Consider the following 20,312-nt stretch of genomic DNA (forward strand, 5'->3'; position numbering starts at 1 on the left):
ACAGTTCATGATAAGCTCTTTAATAGTAGTTAATGAACTTGCTAAAGTACTGAAATATTAGTTGTAGAACACTTACTAGAGGCCGAGATGAAACAATATTTAAATGAATTTTTGTGTATGTAAAGTAGCAAATACATAGTAGGGACCTTCAAATGTTCAGAAGAAGCCTTAAGGATGTACTTAGGTAAGGTTAGGTGAAAATTAATAAATCAAGAATTTGAAATTGATACTATAAGCTGGTACGGCATTCTTTAAGGATAAAAGTAAGCTAAAAATATTGATAGGTCATGGACCTCTTTTTCAAGATAATTGAGATTTAAAATATGGTGGGAAAAGGCTGACTCGGACTTTTACCTTACATTTGCATTGGTATTATTTGGGTCTCAAAACAAAAGAAAAAAAAATAAGAATCTTCTAAAATTTTGGAAAATGACCTTTCATGAGCTATTAAGTCTTGTATGAAAAAATAAATGGGTGTTATGGGGCAAAATTGTTTACCTTGTATTGGATGGAAAAACACCAAGGAGTCCGAACTTTTGACATGAATTCCAAAACCTCACCTAAGTACATCCTTAAGCTATGATGTGTTTGTAATGTGTTTGTTGACTCTCCGTGAAGCGAATGGACTTGAAGGTAGATGAATTTAAAATTTCATTCTCAAGAACGTCCGAGTAGCATTTACGACATACCACCACCACATTGTTGGCTGCGTTGTCGATCGGTAGAAAAACACAAACCGCTATGAAAGTTTGTAAAGTTTAATTGTATATCTGATATCATCCGACCCTTTTCCTTCGAATTTCATTTTTCGCTATTTAATCATTCATGTTGTTTTTCCATTAAATTACATTTCATTACAGTTCAAGTTCGCTGTTTTCTTTAATTATATTAATAAAACGCAGATATAAGTCAGTCCTGCTTACAAGTTATATAGGCATAAAAAGAACAAATCGATCAGAGAAAATACGAAGCAATAATACTTTAAAAAAAGGAATAGTTGTACATGGTTAACATCATTCGGCTTCTACTACGACGAAAAAACTATTTCTAGAAACTCTAGATTTAAGTAAAGTTAGACATTGCTTAATGAAAATGTAGATTAATATTTTTTCTCACTTGAACTAAATAGATATGTTCAGAGCAACGATAACGTTGTGTGTTTACGTGCATTATGATACAGCATCAGTTATGGCAGTTTGAGAAAGTTAAGTAAGTTCTTTTTTGTAATACGTCTGGAAGTGTAAACCAACATGTGAACTGATGGAAATGTTGAAGGTGTCAGATATATTGTTAGGTTCCGACAAAATTATCACCGTGTGACATATTTTTGTCCTTTATTCGGCATTGTTCACACTAGTCATATAAGTGGATATACATAGTATATCTAAAGATGAATGTTTTTGAATTTTTAATTATTCATGTACATGTGGTAAAAAAAAACAAGTTCGGTGACACCATTTTTTTTATTTCATCAAGCATATATACATGTATACGGTAAAAAGCAATCTTCTAATATTCTATTTCACAACTATATACCATACCCATTTTCGTTACACTATTGATACCGATACATGTTAAGTGTTTATTTCAATGTTTCATTATGCAATTGATTCGTGATGGTACTACCATTATCTTCACTTTCGATCAATGGTGTCTTCGTACACAGTGATATCGGTAAAGCTCTCGGTTGCAATACTTTTTTATGTGACCATATGTGGTTTGAACCATCTTGCATCACATCTTCCTATAATTATAATGATGAAAAGAAAAAAAGTTAATAAAACGAAAACACATATATCATTAAATATATTTTATTTTATTTTTTATATTTATTTTGTTTGTCCTTTCGTAAAATGTATTTTATCATGAAATCAAGCAATTGAAAAATACTTTATTCTTATGTAAAACAAAAAGTACTTTTATTCTGTGTGTACCTGAATTTCTTTAAAAAGAAAGTTATACTTATTATTGTTGTCAACAAAACTTTTCAATACTAAAAGCGAAATTATCCAATGTCTTATTTCAAAACATACATGTATTCATTTTGGAAATGCCAACAATATGGACATATGTTATCAAACTTCAACATACTCGTTAGGAACAACGATATCATGACGAACTGAGAATAAACGCTTTTATCAAAGATGCGTTTTATTTGAACGATAGAAGAGAGAAAACGCGTAGCTTTCATTTTATCTTAGTAATAATCGAGAGAGAATCATTAACGTAGTGTATCTACGACAACACATGGCCTAACGTATATCAAACATGACATTTATGTGAAGTACTGATGGTCATACTATTTGGAATTCAATGGCATTCGTATACTCTTCATCTAAAACCTGTGCAAACTGATTTCACTGCATGAATGTTACTGTCACCATCTACAACTTGTTAAATAATCATCTACGATTGTTTTCTTCGTCTGCGATCTTAATACTGAAGAATATTCGTCTTATTGGTAGATTTACTGATTTTTTTCTATTCGTTATTGTGACATCTTTCCACAGTTTTAAAGACAAAAAGGTACGAATTTCTAAATCCCGCGATTTTTTATCATCATACTAACAAAATGAATTGCTATACTTTGCCATTTTACTTGGATGTCATTGGATTACCCAATACAACAACAATTAAAAAACTATTCACAGATTTGTTTTAAATGTCTTTAATGTTATCATGTCAAACCTACGTATATGTTTAACCAGCAAGTTGTTTCAACACCAATACGTATCATTGGAAACATCCGCCTGCCATATATTTATTTATTTATTATTTTCATTCCCGACAATTGTATCTTATTTTACTGATATTATCTCGTTTTTTTGAACCATTTCGTCTTTTACATAAATTGAAATTTTTTCAAAAGATTGTTTTATTACCTTGTAACAGCTTTCATTTATAATCAAATTGTTCCTGTATATTGGAGATTCAAAATGTATAACATGGCATATATTGTCGCTAATATGTTTGTCAGCTTTTAATACCGATCCTTTGTCTGTTCCACATTTTTGCTGTTTAGACGATATCAGAGGGCTCACACTATAACCTTTATTTAGATAATTGACCTTAAAAGATAAAAACAAACCAAATATCTGAATATATGTCTTTTGATATTAATTTTTGTTTTTACTACCATATTATTTAAGATGTTTTACTTTAGACTGATGGTCCTAAAATTAAAATACATTTTGTTTATAATTTAGCCTGGAATACAAATATATATTTTTAAATCCTCTTGAGGGCGTCTCATGAAGATTCATTACCCCAAACAAGTCTCATGCTTCTGTCTCACGTTAAGAGCCTATAATTAGTTGATTGTTGGATATTATTGTTTTCTGTTATTATTTTGATATAAATAAGGCTATAAATTTTCTCTTTGGGATTGTTTCACATTTATCAAGTTAAAACTATTGATTGCTGACAATATCGTATCAGTTTTTCATTGTCGAGGCATGCACGTGCCTTTAAATGCTTATATTCAAGTCAGTTTGACTGAGGTTGAAGGTTTTCTCTTCTGCAATTACAACATGTCTACTATCTTTATATAAAGACAGGTTTTCGATTGGAATATGGAACGTTTTTTCATGATAATTCCTTCATAACGTACATTGTGATAATTGATTAGCTGGATCTGTTTTCTGTTTCCGATGTTTTCAATGATAGGATTATCTGAACATGCTGACGTCTTAACAAAACCCGACAGAACTAAACATCAATGTCCTAGTTAATTGTTTATGATCAAAGCACTCGTTGTTCATTTACATAATTTATAATTTTGATATTTTGACTTTTGACTGCTTAATTTCTAGAATAATATCTGTAAAATTGAGATCAGCCAGAAAGAGTATTATGACAACATAATAATCCTTCATTTTTATATGAGCGTCACTGATGAGTCTTATGTAGACGAAACGCGCGTCTGGCGTACTAAATTATAATCATGGTACCTTTGAAAACTATTTATATTCGAATGCAACTATTTTTTTTGTATTTGAAAACATGTACAGTTGACGGGTTTCATTCATTTAAGACAGGTTTGGTGTCAAATACTCAAAATGTAATAAAGACACATATTAATAAACAAACATGACTGTAATCGCCTTCTATAATTACTTTCCGATGAAAGATGAATCATATGTTTTAAATGATGATTAATTATTACAAAAGCGGGAGACTTATAATCAACAGGCGTGTTTTCTGATGGAATTAAATATCTGATCTTTCATCAGTGTTTCGTCCCTCTTTTATAAATGTACAGTCATAACTGTCTAGCTACTCTAAGCGACAAAACGATTTTTCAAAATACCGACATACGAGAAAGTGAAGTCAGCTAATAAAGCATCACAACTAATTGAATAACTTGTAATCCTGGCTATGTGAAGTGCTTGAATTTTATTAGCAGTCGAAAATAACCTGACAACTTCGTTACAAAAAAAGTCCTAAATAAATACGAATGGTATGAAAATTCTGCTCCACCTTGTGATAGGTGATTTTTCATTTATTAACATTAAAAAAAATGTAGATGGTGACGTTCCCTTGTCACCATCTGAAGGCGTATATATATCTCCAAGTTTATAACGAAAAAAAGATTCTGTACTACTGCAGAAATATTACACTGGTTTTTCGTACAAAGTAGTCATTCTTTTACAAAATTTTATCATCTGTATAGGCATCATTCATAAATATATATCAACATGCAGACTTCTTCATATTCAATCTTTTCTGGTAATTTTGATAACATAGCATAAACAGGTCATCATTCACCTGAAAGGTAACATTACCTCTAAACAGACTTATTTATAAGGGATATACTCACGATACTGTTGTCTGGTCAATAAAGACAACAGCCTCGTCGAGGCTCGGACTTAAAAAATAATAATTTAACTATCTCGATTGGATAAATCCCATTATCCACTTGTATCAATGTAATAATCTATATATATATATCATGTAATATGATTCTGTACACTACAAAATATAATATATAACAAGTCAAAAAGGGTACAACATCACCATTAAATAACAATAAAATGAACAAATATTAGATATTTCGGATAACAGATATCCTTCTTCAATAATAGCACGATGTCAAATGAATCATGTAAATATATTCAAACTGAGAAACTCTTTCTAAATCTTGAAATTTATACAATTTCAACGAGCACCACAAACGCTGATACAATTTTAAAATTTCCAAACACGGCGCAAAGATTACAAAGATATGCCAAATGAAAAAAGTTATTTTCGATGTGAACTGGCACAAGTTTAAATTTCCAAAGGTTGTGTGACAGTTTAGATGTTATAACTGCATTGAGGGCAGTCCTCATACAAAAAAATCAAAAATGTCCTAACCGATCCAAGTTGGTATAATATTTAAAATTTGACAACGGTAGGGCAATTGCAACAGAAACTACATATTTAAGCCTCCCAAACGAATAGCAGTCTAATAATGATAAGAAAAATAAGTTTTATCTAATGAGGTAAAATAATTGAACGTGGCTACGTACTTATACATCCACCCCGAATGAATGGAGCCCTGTAATTTAAACTGGTATTTTAAAAAAAATTTCGAACTGTCACATGTGTAAAGCCAGTACTAAAGCCGGAGTTACTGGAAACAAGTAATGATAGGAAAATGAGGGACTTGTTTCCAGTAACTCCGGCTTTAGTACTGGCTTTACAGTTCGATTTTTTTTAAATACCAGTTTAAATTACAGGGTTATACATTGTTATATATATATATATATATATGTGTATATATAGGCGTAAAAAATAATTTTCACATGTGCAGATATATATATTTATATACATGGAACTGTTAACTTTTTACTAATTTTACTAATTATTTTATGAATATATATATATATATATAGATATTTTAACGTCTCAGAAGGTGAAAGAAACTGTATGAGATACAAAAAAACTATTTCATACACCTTTTTGATAAATCAATTCTGGTAAAATTCATACCTCTTTTTTTGCGTGTTGGTTTGTTAAAATGATGTTCATTTGCAGTAACTCATACAGACTGATCCATAAAGGACGATTTTCTACAAATGTCAAACATTGGTCATAAACAGCAATTTGATTTCAATATTAAATAACATATATATGGTAGTTTGATTCATTTTTATAAAACCCTGTTGTTGTCAAACCTATGAAGAATCAAAATTATATGAGCAATTAGTGGACCCCAATATTTGCAAATATGAAAACAATGTATATCTCAGGTCAACTTTGTCTTAGGTAATATGATTCAAGTCTCTAAATACTTTGATAGACGTTTGTTATAATAACCTTGGGGACAAATAGTTTACCACATATTGGTATCGACTAACGAGAAAAAAAAGAGGAATGACGAAAAAAATTTCATATTTCGTACGTCCGAATACCTTTTCTATTAACTACATCTGGGATGCACACACCCAAATATTTCAACTTTAGTATTTGTAAAGCTAAAACACAGGTAATAAGGAGATGTAGAATGTAAAAAAAAATCCCAAATAAATCAAGTTACAGCAGGCAACCTTTTGGTCTTCAACAATGAGCAAAACATATGTCTGTAAGTAAGCTTTCAATAGCATGACAATACATAATTTGTATCTCATTAACAATAAACGAAAAACGAATTTGACAAAAGAAGCCCGACGTACTATGAACTACAGACTCCTGACTTGGACCAGCACATAAAGAACGAGGTGGGGTTAAACATGTATGTGAGCGCATAACCCTCCTCCTACCTTTAACAATGTTTAACAGTGATTGAAACAGTACAACATAAAAACCTGAATCGTTTTTATAGTTATGATATTCACATTTAAAAATGAGTAACTTGTGAAGAGGCATTTCAAATGACTAATTGGGTGGATTGCAAGCAATAGTGCATTATTCTTTTATAATAAAATTAACGGTACCAATTTTCTTGCACCAGATGCGCATTTCGACAATACAATATTTGAAATCCAAAGCTTATATAAAAGATGAAGAACTATAATCCAAAAGGTCCAAAAAGTATAGCCAAATCCGTGAAAGGAATCAGAGCTTTGCATGAGGGAGATACATTCCTTAATTTATAATAATTTCTATCATTTTGTAACAGTAAATTTTAATAACACAAAACATTCGTATTTTCATGCCAGTACCGAAGTACTGGCTACTGGGGTGGTGATACCCTCGGGGACTAATAGTCCACCAGCAGAGGCATAAAATTAACATATGCACGGAAAATCCAATGAAAGATTTAAATAAAGAATAGTTGCACTTTCAACCTAAGCAACACACCATGAGTATGCACATCTTTATCCTTAAATTATTCAAATTTTATAAAAATAACTAATGTATAGTCATTTGAACGACGGATTGCAAATATGGCATTGCTTTTGAAATAAAAAGAAAGACAATAACAACCAAAACCAAGGAGTAAACAAAGACTCACAAAACCAAAGGACATTTACATAAACGATTATTGATAATAAATCAGAGACAAAAGGAACATTTAAACAATGCAGCCTGAAGTACAAAACGTACACAAATCCAATGGCAGTTCATGATTTCAATTTATCTAAAAGTTTTAGCTTTTGTTTTCAGGGAAAACAAAAGTTTTAGCAAACGTATCCTTCTACTATTCACATTCTTTAAAAAAACGAACGGAAACAATTCAACAGAAAGTCCAACGATTTCATTAACAATAAACGAAAAACGAATATAAAAGGTCCCGATATGACAATGTAAAACATTTTAAACGAGAAAACTAACGGCCTTATTTATATCAATTATTTTTAACGAAAAACAAATATGTAACACATGAACAAACGACAACCACTGAATTGGGAGAGGCACACACATAAATATTGTGGCGGGGTTGAACATGTAAGTGGGAACGGCAACCTTCTCCCTAACCTGTGACAGTGGTACAGCCCTTGGATGGTGTAAACTTCCCAAAAAACGTGTATGGTGTAATGGTGTATGGCATATAGTGCAATGGTGTAAGGTGTATGGTGCTAAGGTGTATGGTGTAAGGGGAATGGTGTTATGGTGTATGAAGAATGGTGTGATTGTGTAACGTGCGATCAGGAATGGTGTGAATGATGGTGTAGGACATTTCATTGGTTGCAAACGAAGTTTTGTTTTTTTCATTTTTTAGGATTGTAAACATAAAAATAATAATAATCTTAATATTTAAAAGGAGTAGGTCCGGTAAGGACTCATTTTGGCCTCAAATTTCAGTTTCATCTGAAAAAAGATTTTGACCACTTTTTAAACACTTAAGTGTCTATTTCACTTGATTCAAATAGTTAATGTGAAAGATTTTAACTGATTAAGTCATTAAAAACGATCCGATTGAAGCTCAAATATGAAAAATCTACCAAATATGCCAAAAAATGTCACTTTTCAGATTGTTTTTGTCAAAATTGAAAGTGGCCGCATCCGTGTTCATCCACAACCTTTATATATGTTATGTATTATCATAAAATACAACTTACATTGCAATATTAAGAATGAACACGAATGCGGCCACTTTCGTTTTACACGGAAACCGTCTAAAATTTAACTAAAATGATAGAATTTTGAAGATTTCAGTAATTTAGCATGACTTAATGGTGCTACAACCCGATATATGTGCATTGCATTGTCAAAAACAGCCCATATTTATGTAGCAGAAGCATACAACTGTCCAATAAATAACTAAAAGTTTACATTTTAACAAATTTGTAAAACTGTTATATTTTTGGGCCAAAAAGGGGCCTTACCTTTAATTGCATTATGGGTAATTTCGGATCGTTTAGATACAAATGTATAATGGGGAATGGTGTATGGTGTAAAGTGTAAGGTGTATGGTGCAAATGTGTAACGTGTATGGTGTAATGGTACAAGGTGTATGGTGTAATGGTGTATGGTGTATGGTGTAATGGTGTATGGTAATAGGGGGAAGTTTACACCATCCAAGGACTGTATAACAGTTCAACATAAGAACGAAAGATTATTTTCTATATATGAGTTTGAGAGTCTCTCTGGTACAATCATTCCATAGACAAAACATATTGGTCATATTGCTAAAAGTACACAAGAAACAGATCTAACCAAACTCAATATTGAACAATGACACATTAAATTATACCCAAACTAAAGTGGCTTTATATCTTATGGTATCTGACAAATGAAGGAACAAACAAAACCTGTACTTTGTCCAATGAACCATAAAAATGAGGTTACAGTCAAATGAAACCTGTTAGATGGACTAGTACACATTACAATAAATCCATACAATACACGTGGAAAGGGCTTACATAGGCTATGTCTGTTGCCCAATCCAATTCAAAATATTTGAATAAAATATTTTTAAACTAAACTACATATAGTTGACTAATTATCTATAGTATTGATTGGAGATACGGACTTGACCACTTAGCTTAAACCGTGATCACTTATCCATGGAATGAGGTCGAGGTCATGGTGTATCCTTCATGACGAACATGTAGTCATTGCAAATTTTATATACATTTTCTACATAAAGATGTTTGTTTTAATATGATGAATATCAGAGAAAAGATACTAAAATTATGTTGGCACGTGTGAGAAATGAATATTACACTTTGGCTCCAGATCAATGATTCAAAATGCCTCTGGGTAATTTTGTTTTCATTTTTATATGATAGTAACGATATAAAGATACTTATTAACTTGTGCTGAACAAGAATGCTTCTACTTCGATTTCGTAATTTGTAAGAATTCAACATGTAATGTATCATAGTTCAATCCGTCATAAATGCCAATCGTCTAATTCCGCCGATTAGTCAACTACTTTTTTGACAAAATTGATAACGTCGTTTGACGCAAATTTTCTGATCGGTGACTGATAGATGAATGCAGACTGATTGCTAAAATAGCAACGTTTACAACAGATTATGATCAAGAGCGCTTCAGATAAATTACATTCCTGTCTTATCGATAACAAATAATGCTGTCCTTCTATCTTTTGGTATTTTATTAGTATGTGTTTCCTTTAAAGAGTGCATTGTATGAATGTGCTGTGTGAATTTACACAAAATGTCTATATTATATAATGAAGAATCTTACCTTTATTCTTTATCGTGCAACAAAGAAAAAATAAATATGCCAAGACAAGACAAACGACTATAATGCTGTTAGAAATACCTGAAAAAATATATAAATGCAATCATCGTCATGATAATCTCTTTTATCGATAGTTATAACATTATTCTAATGAGAATTTGTTTAAGATAACTATTTAAAATATAACGTTGAATCAACCGTTGTATGTTTATTTTAATTTATATTTCTTAAACATAGCAGGCATTTGAACAGTAGTGTATGTAAAAATCATTGAGTACTTTCTTTTATCTGATTTCACCTTTAGGAAAACACTGTTCACTAGCCAAACCTTGCAATATGTGAAAGGTAATAAAAATATAGCATACATATATAGACACTTTTAAATCGTTTTAATTCTCTGATATACAAAAACACGATAGTATTGCTCTTTGAGTTGATTCTTTAATCAATGTGTAAGGTAATATAATATATTTTTGTTTGGTTACGATGTAATATGAGTTAATCAACAGTTATTCCGTAGTGCATTTATTTCAGACATTAAATTCAAATTAAAAAAATCGCACCTGCTATATTTCAAAAATAATTTAACAGTGTAGTGTACTACTAGGGGGACAAATAATAACAATATTATAGAAACATCTACCACCTCTAACTCAAAATATTGACAATTCTGTCTTACAGGGGTCTACAATTCAGTTTGACAGCTTCAGACGTAATAAAATTCACCTTTTTTTAACTGGACCAAATCGATATATATGTATATATATATATATATATATATGTTATATCGCGCATATGTCAATTTGAAGTGTTCGGGGTCAAGTTGCAAGTAAATTATATGGCATTGAGACTAAAATACACCCGAAACAAAGTTGCATACTATCGAGCTCATGTCCGGTATTTTGTTTATTTTAGACATTTTATAATTTGGATAAATGTGTTAAGTTGTTATAAATCAATTATGAAAATATGAGTCAAATCAGTGAACATGAATTTGACAGCTAGTGACCCTTTAATTGTCAACTCGACGATAAGTATATTATAGTAACAACTAAGGCATTGCGTACTTATAGAAACCATGAGTTATGAAAAAGCATTTCAGCAGCTAAAAAGAGCTTATTTTATCGACATCAAGTCACATTTTGATTTCTTTTGGTGAGAAAATGACGACGAAAAGCGTAGTTTCAATTGTCTTTATTTTACAATTATATATTCATACCTATACATGAAAGCAGTATAGATCATGTCAAAATTACAGGTCTTGATAATAATTCATTGACTGTGATGACAGTTTTGATGACGCTTTCAAAACACCAACAAAACTAACCGAAGTATTTGTTGCAGCCTATTCTATTCAACACAATTTGTGTTCCTTATACTAACATAAAAAAAATGATAACAGCAAACTGCATGATTTAATGTATTTACTTGCAAAATAGGCAAACTTCTCTCCAGGATTATCTTCTTTCAGACATTTTATAGTTGAATAATGCGTGTACAGGTGGTTGAAATCTACAATATATACTTTATAATAAGATTTGAATTATAACGGAATAGGTATGAAGACAGATTAAATATGTATGCACCCGGTTGTTATTTTTCATGCCAAAAGAGTGTGGCAACTTGAATAATTAGAACATAATGCTTGCTACGAATAGATTAAATCCACATGTCATGCCTTTATCAAATCTTTTTTATGAACTTTTCCCGATTTTATTTTTGATTAATAACTTGTAAAAGTTGGTGTATGTGGAATGTGTATGTGCATAATTTACAATGAACTGTCATAACCAGTAGTTTCCGTCGTATGTATTGTTGATTATACAGGTCATCAGGCTCCATCTTTTTAATGAAAACAAACAACTCTCGAGTAGCTTGTCATGAACTTTTATTTGTCCGTTGGTAACTTGTGTTCATCCTTTTCATAGTTTATTTTTTACCTGTTGTAACATTGGACTTATTGTTTTTTCAACATTGGTTTGATGTATAGGAGAGTGTCCATTTCATGAACCTACCTCTTTTATATTTATACGTGCTTTTTTATATCAAATTTTGACTCGTATGTATGTTTCAGACTTTAGTTTACCCTCCATATTGTTTAACTAGTTAACATGAATTTTACGGTTCAGCTAAAATGCCTCTGGATAGGGGATTGTAATGCTTCATTGAGGACCAATTAGTGGTCTTGAGTTGTTTTAAATCACTTCATTTGTGCTGTTGTCTCACTAACACCTGTCCTTTTTCATTCTCTATTCTAAGTCAAAGGATTATCACGTGCAACTGATTTTGTGTGCATACTTTAAATGGATCGTTAGGAAGTATTTTTGACACATTTAAGTTAAATGTTCGAGGTTTATTTTTATTCTGGGTTCTGGAATTTTCTATTGCAGTCAGTATTTATAGAGAGAATGAAACATAATCGATGTAAGCATGTGTATATAGTTGTTTCTATTAAGGGAAAAACGCTTTCAGAAGACAAATTTCACCACAAAACTTGTAATAAAACCGTCAACTGTGTCTGTTTGTTTTCTAATTCCTATTTTAAAGAAAGGATACAATGTTAAGGATGGAAATATATAAACAAAAATTGTTATATTGTGTTTTTTGTCGTGAGTGTAAGCAATTTGATAAGCTTTGCTTCATCATAAAGGGGGGAAGTCACATTATTTTGTTCCAAACCTAATTAAATTTGGCTATTGATTTACAATTTACAAATTGGTTCGATCGCAAAAAAATGTGAAGGTCAAATTATATTGGTCATCTTAAGTATACCATTTCTAAATCTCATTTCATAGCATTTAAGTAAAATCAATAACTATTGTATTGTGTTGTTGTATGTGAAGCATTATCTAATGTTTAAACATTCTGATTGTAAACTCACATGCGCTTTCAAAGGTCCTGAATGATATAACTTTGAAAATCGAACCATCAATTCCATAAAATCTATATTCAATACCAACTGCGCCGCCATTCTTATGAAATCCAATATTCTTGCGATACATCGATGTAAAGGTGTTGTTCGTCATATAACATGAACAAACCCCTTTGTGACATTTTCCATTAATATTATAGCAACTTTTGTTTTCATATCGTGTAACATCAATGGTAACATTATCCATTAGAATAATAAGTGTGTCGTCTAAAGGAGGTTGGAATATTTTCATCCTTAAAGTCATAATTTCGTATCCAACATGCAAATCAAATAGTGGTTGGACAATTTCTGTAAGAGAAAAAAAAATCAATATCCAGTGATGAATAGAATAGAAGAAATATATGACAATATTAACTGCTGTAATTCCTAATTTTGACATTTGTACCTATGTTTGTTCTGTTTAAAATTGTTGTCAATATAATAGATTTTTACGCGACTGTCATACCAGTGAAAGGTTTGGCTACTTATAAAACCAGATACAATCCACCGTTTTCTACATCAGAAAATTTCTGTACCTAGTCATGATTATGACAGTTATTTTCAACTCATTTAATGTGCTTGAGCTTATGATTTTGACATTTAATTACGGACTTGTTATTTCTCATCGGTGTTCGTTATATTTTTCATTTTACTTTTTTTTTAAATTGAGGTTCAGTTCTAATAAAAATGTTATAGACATGATCATGATAGAGGATGAAAAAAATTAACATAACTTTAGAAAATAATTGTGTTTATTTTTAACTTCATTCTGTTGAATATGTTATGGAATTCGGCCAACAAATTTGAGAACAACCCGTTTAATTATTTATTGCGTCAAACGCGCCTTTCTGGATTAACCTTCGTCAGGAACGCTCTAAGCCAAACATTTGAAATCCGAAGTACCGAAACTGTTGAAGAGATATAAATTAACAATACGTAAAATAAATGGCCAAATTCATCTGAAGTCAACTTTGCCTAAAATCAGTAATGTAAACATACCTAGTTGGCATGCCCCAGTACTGTTCTGTATAGTAACACCTAATCCTTCTTCGGTTTTATTGTTTGCCACTAGGTCGTCTCTCACAGTATAACTGTGATTGCCTCTTCGTCCGGCTGCAAAGATGCTCACGATCGATGTTACTGAAAAAACATAAAAATTGAGAATGGAAATGGGGAATTTTTAAAGAGACAACCACCCGACCAACGAGCAGAAAAAAGCCGAAGTCCACCAATGGGTCTTTAACACAGCGGGAAAATCACGCACACAGCCTCGTGCTTCAGCTGGCCCAAAAACATTGTACTAGTTTAATAGATGCCGTACTATACTCCAAAATATATTAATGAACTAAAATTAAAGATCATACAAGACTTACGTTGGCCAGAGGCTCCTGACCTGGGATAGGCGCAAACATGCGTCGGGGTGCAACATGTTTTGTGACATCTATATTCGCCTTTATACCTCAAGCAAATGAGGGGAGGGGGAATCACACAGGAAAACACACAGTAAACATCATTTTAAATGAAGACTGAGTCCGATGTCAGGAAAGGTAACCAAAAAAAAGAAGGAAAAAGTATGTCTTCACCAATCAAGCACAATCCCTCTCGTTATGCGTTTAGTATCATACCATCATCAAATTAATGAGAGGAACATAACCTTTATCATGTCAACCACTGGTTTAAAATGAATGTGTTTATTTCCGATACAAATCTCTTATAAGTTACTCAATATTAAAGCAAAATATGCTATTTTTAATAATCTGACCACGTTACAGTATCGTAACTATACCCCTTCTGAGCAAGTCCGTGTATATGTTTGGTTAACTTTTGATGTGACTGCCGACATTTTTGTGCTGTAAAGAATATAACTATAAAATATTTAATGCGAAATATTTGATCGTATACAATTTCTGCATGTTGATTTATATTTACGAATGGTGTCCTTGTACCGATGATAATTTTAATAAATATTATGACGAGTTTGTGATATCGAAAACCCTGGTGTAACAATTTATCAGTAATACATTGATTTTTTTCATTAAAATCTAATACGTTGTTACATACACGAGCAAATCGATCAAGTTGAGATAAATAAACACCATAAGATGATTACAAAGGAACGTCGCCTTCTAAATATTGATATTTAACAATAGGAAACGAAAAATCATCTATTTTGTCATACATTTTGATATTTATCTTCCCGTTAATGATATAGATATCAAGATCCAGGAATTAGCAGTGTTCACAGTTATTATTCGCTTTATTTAAAGTTTGTTCAACAGGATAAGATCTTTAGTGTACACATTGAAATCGTCATTATTTACAGCTTAAATATTATCTAGATATCTCAAAGTATTGATAAAAATGTTTTCTCATATGTAGTGTTGTTTGATAGGTCTTTGCTGATTTATGAAATTAATTGTAACTCAAAACCATACATAAATAGGTCTGAGATAAGTGGTTAACTGTAAGTCCTCATTGGAATTTCGATACTTGCCGATATACGGAGTATCCAAAGCAAACAAAAAATGTTATCCAGTAAAATTTCAAGGGCAAATATAGCATCAAAGCATGTCCCATTGACATAGGTCTTTTGTTTGTTTCTACTAAAAAATGACATAAAAGAGTTTGAACGTATACATTTGCATTCTGACTTTTTAAAAGCCCATTTGATTAGGTGTGTGAATACTTTCTTTATAAAAATATGAGGCAAAGTGGTATATAGGGTAGAAAAAAATCAAAATTTTGAACAGATTCATAATCACCAATAAAAGCATGCAATTTATCAAGACTATTTAGTACAATGTACATGTACTTCCAACAAATGTTTGACACTCCGACGGATTAATCACACTATTATCAAAGGCCTTATTCATGTTAATTGGATAATTTATTTGCAGGTTTTTGATTGTACTAAGCTATAAAGAAGTATAGACAGTTTAGTAGTGGAACAATGGATTGAAGAAGAACGTAACATATTATCAACGTAATATAAAAGAAGAAGTGGTAAGCAGTTTAGGTGTAGTTTTCATGAACAAAGAATTTCACGTGAAAAAAAGAATAAACATGCTGAAGGTGGATGAAATCAATAGATGAAAAGAAAAAAACAATTGCATAGCGCTTGTATTTTGATCATCATGATACTCATATAGTCACTACGATACAATTTAACAGTGCCAACTCATTGTTGACGTCGATACAACAGTTGACACAAAACTTATTACGTATGGATATTTTTAAATTGTACTTATTTATTTCATAAACTTATCGTATATGTGACCTTGTTTAAGAAATAATTGAGGCACTCTATACTTCATTGTAGTTTTAACATAGGTAGGCATTACATTCGTGATTATATTTGTCTAAGCGATAGTGAGTGCTAAAACAACACGAATATGATACCTACCCATGTTAAAACTACAAAAAAGTATAGCTTGCATCAAATATTTCGATTCTTTCTAATTAGGGCAATTAAGGTAATTTCTATGTCTGATGTGTATAAGTGAAGAGCGTTTGTGAAGGCTCTTCCATAAACCTTATTTTATTGTTTGTAAACAAGGAAACGACTGGCAATGTGATTTTTCAGAGGGAGACGTTTGGAACAGCCAGCATGAACGGCTATCGTATCTAGGTCAAATATATCAATTTCGTTACCTGTGCTTAAGTTTTTGTTCATGCTTATAAACTAGATGTCATTTTAATGTTCATTACATAGAATCGAATTAAAATTTCTTAGACAACTTTTCTAGCAGTGATGAAAACCGTTTTCATGATTTTCACCTATTTTAAAGATACTAAAGATGTCTCGATTACCACAGGCGGATAAAGGTATTTTTGAAATGCATGGGGTTCCAAATATTGATCGTCTGAAAAAGAGATTTCCAACACCTGGAACCCGGCCCATCTAAATCCGCCACTAATTATGCAATACACCAAGTAGGCTACACACGAAGAAGAATTTATGGTGTTTTAGTAACGCATTTATAAGTGAATCGTTGATTTACCAGTGGCAAATATTTCTGTGTACGTCCAGTCAATTCAGGAAGACATATACAAATGAATTATATGTTTGCCAATGCTGATGCTTTGAGTCTGGATTAGGGTTCAAGGAATGACCATTTTACTAGAAAAAGGGAGGGTGTTTTTTTCCCAAAAAAATATTCTGATCCTAAAATTGATAAAAAAAAATATTCTGTTCAATCAGGGGAACAAATCTGAATCCAGATTTTCCCCATAACTTGAAATGATAAATTTAGAACAAAATTAATGCATTGATAGCTGTGAAAAACTAAATAAAAATGTTCATGTAATGCACAAAAAAAATGTCTGTGTCGAACATAAAAATCATAACCCCCTTCCCGTATGTAGTTAAATGGTTGCTGCCTAATAAGGCAACTTGACAGTTTTTATGCCCCACCTACGATGGTAGAGGGGCATTATGTTTTCTGGTCTGTGCGTCCGTCCGTTTGTTCGTTCATCTGTCTGTTCGTCCGTCCGTTCTTCCCGCTTCAGGTTAGAGTTTTTGTTCAAAGTAGTTTTTGATGAAGCTGAAGTCCAATCAACATGAAACTTAGTACACATGATCATTATGATAATATCTTTCTAATTTTAAAGCCAAATTAGACTTTTGACCCCAATTTCACGGTCCACAGAACACAGAAAATGATAGTGCAAGTTTCAGGTTAAAGTTTTTGGTCAAGGTAGTTTTTAATGAAGCTGAAGTGTAATCCACTTGAAACTTAGTACATATGTTCCTTATGATATGATATTTCTAATTTTACAGCCAAATTAGATTTGTACCCATTTCACGGTCCATTGAACATGAAAAATGATTATGCGAGTGGGGCATCCGTGTACTTTGGACACATTCTTTTTTTTTATATAACAAACCAATTACTATCTCCAGTTTAGACAAATAATTCGGTAAAAAAAAGTACATAAAAAATTGTTATGAATATCAATTTTATTAAAATAACGTTTCTTCTTTTAATATAGTTGGTAAAATGCATGTTCTAAATACCTTGTTTTGTGTACACTGGACCAAACAATTTCTAAATTGACTATCGACTGCGTGTAGACAAAACATGATTTACACAACATGTAAACATTGAGTTTTATCACGTAATTGTGTTTAGTTTACATGTGAATAACCCTAACACAACACCGAGTTTAGGTAAATGAGAACACGGCCTTAGTAAAATGTGCATCATTTAAGAGTTTGGAGGTGTTTTAAGTTAATGAAATTTATTAAATGCATGCCAATTTGATAAAATTCATTATTCTGCAGTAGTCCACCAAAATTCTGGACGAAATGTGAAATTTCGTATTGAAAGTTTGTTTAATGTCATGCATTCATGTAAAACAGATAAAGGCAACTTTAATGAAATAAAAGAGGTTTCAGTGGTTTAAACAAGTTGTCATACATTTTATTTCCGAACAAAATTATAAGATCCGTACCGATTGTAAACTGCGCAGTTACATCAAGGACTCAACAAATCGAAAACTTATTTCCTTAAAAACTATTCGTATATAAAAACAAATTATTTCAATTTCGTCATCATAAAACTCATCCGTTGCGATCCAATCAATACCGTTTGAAAGCCACATTAATTACAAGCCTGAAAAGCCTTGATTACCACATGTTCAATGCATTGTTCTAAATCTGGCTTTGACTATCTCAGACTTGAAAGAAAGCTCCTTGTTACTTGCACTACTGTTACATTTAATGAACATTCAGATAAAAAAACTATCATACAGACTTCATAAGAAGATGCAGTATAGTTGCAAATGAGACAACAATCAATTAGAGACCACGTGAAGTAAATGTAAGCAAATTAATGTCACCAAATGGTTAACAAAAAGTACACAACTCATACTATAAATGCACAATAGAGGCTCAATATGACAAAATATGGAACAATTCAATAAAAAAACCAGAGGTCAGATTTATCACAAGAGAATAAACCAATACCAAATATGAAAGACAGCAGCCACCATTAAAAAAAGTCAAAAAATTAAAATCGACAATATGTATCGGAAGAACATTAGTTAAGGACTAAAATTGGCTAAGGATATTGGTAGGTTATGTAGCTACCATTCGAGATATTTGATTTTTAAAATATGTGGGAAAAGAATGACGCGGACTTTTATATTGTGTTTGCATAGGTTTAATTTGGGTCTCAAACTGAAAGGAAAGAAATCTAGAATGGTTGAATTTTGTTAAATTACCTTTTATGATACTAGAAACCCGAATTTAACTTGATCGGACAAAAACGCATTAACGCTGTTTAAATGATATTAATCGTCATTTGATAAAATGATAAAGGTTGACAAAAATTAAAAATCATTTTTAATCTATTTCAATGCATATCAAATCATTTTAATGCCAGTCAAATAGATTCGCTTGCAGCTGTTCAATTTAATTCAAGTTGGTGGTAAGTTACGTCAAACAAATCGGCCACGCCCCCGTTAAACTATTTCAAACTGGTATTAATTCGTTTTAAACCGTGTTGAGACCCGAACTTTTAACAGGTAAATCACTCAAGTAAAAACAACATCGATGTATCTTCTGTTTATTTGTTTCAAACTTTACTAAAAGAATGACGGACTTTATTTTACCATGGTGTTTTTTTTGTTTTGTTCCGTTACTCAGGATATGTTTTGTCCTGTATGAATCCATATTACAAATTTGATTCCAATAAGGATAAATTTTGTCCCATAGAAAAATCGGTAGTTTTTATCCGATAGATTTATTTTTCCATTTTTATCAAATATAATAGTTATTTTGAAAAACTACAAACGATAATTATTCATTAAAGTTTCGTATGCATCCGAAATGTATTGATTGATTATAGAAATATCGAAGCAATTCTTTTAGTTAGTTAATTTTATTTAGTTATTTCGATTTAATTATCATAAATGAAAGGGTGCGAATACAATAATATATTAATGTTACTGTCTCAATAAATTGCATAGTATACAAATCCTTGTTCTAATATAAATAGTAATAATTTGCATTGGCGAAAAAGATAGATACTTTTGTTGTGTTGGAAGTGCTGTTCCTATAAATTTTATTTGTTTAATCGGACGTCGTAGAGTTTAAATTTGATTGTTCTTTTACTACTACTTAATAGAATTTAATGGCGACTACCCTTGCGGGTATTGCGCCAGATTACCTTATATAAAAACATTTCAAGTAAATGTTTTAAAATTATCATTATTTAGGTATTAGCCTAAATTATATATTTATATTATAGAAATTTGTGAGTTTTTGTTTTTCTTTAAATTTAATCTTGTAATTAAATCTGAACTTTAGTGTGTATTTAAT

General features: G+C 31.2%; 1 protein-coding gene across 1 annotated transcript; it reads right to left on the reverse strand.

Annotated features, from left to right (window-relative positions):
- Positions 1-1,453: 1,453 nt before the first annotated feature.
- Positions 1,454-16,395, reverse strand: LOC139504294 (uncharacterized). The gene is made up of 8 exons (XM_071294359.1): positions 16,392-16,395; positions 13,988-14,128; positions 12,959-13,297; positions 11,506-11,589; positions 10,081-10,158; positions 5,974-6,053; positions 2,883-3,068; positions 1,454-1,744 (listed from the first exon to the last, which is right to left on the reverse strand). Exons 1-8 carry the CDS (start codon positions 16,393-16,395, stop codon positions 1,583-1,585), a joined length of 1,074 nt encoding a protein of 357 aa, XP_071150460.1. The 3' UTR covers positions 1,454-1,582.
- Positions 16,396-20,312: the final 3,917 nt, after the last annotated feature.

This window comes from Mytilus edulis, chromosome 14 (assembly GCF_963676685.1).
Source record: "Mytilus edulis chromosome 14, xbMytEdul2.2, whole genome shotgun sequence".
In the NCBI taxonomy this organism is placed as follows: domain Eukaryota; kingdom Metazoa; phylum Mollusca; class Bivalvia; order Mytilida; family Mytilidae; genus Mytilus; species Mytilus edulis.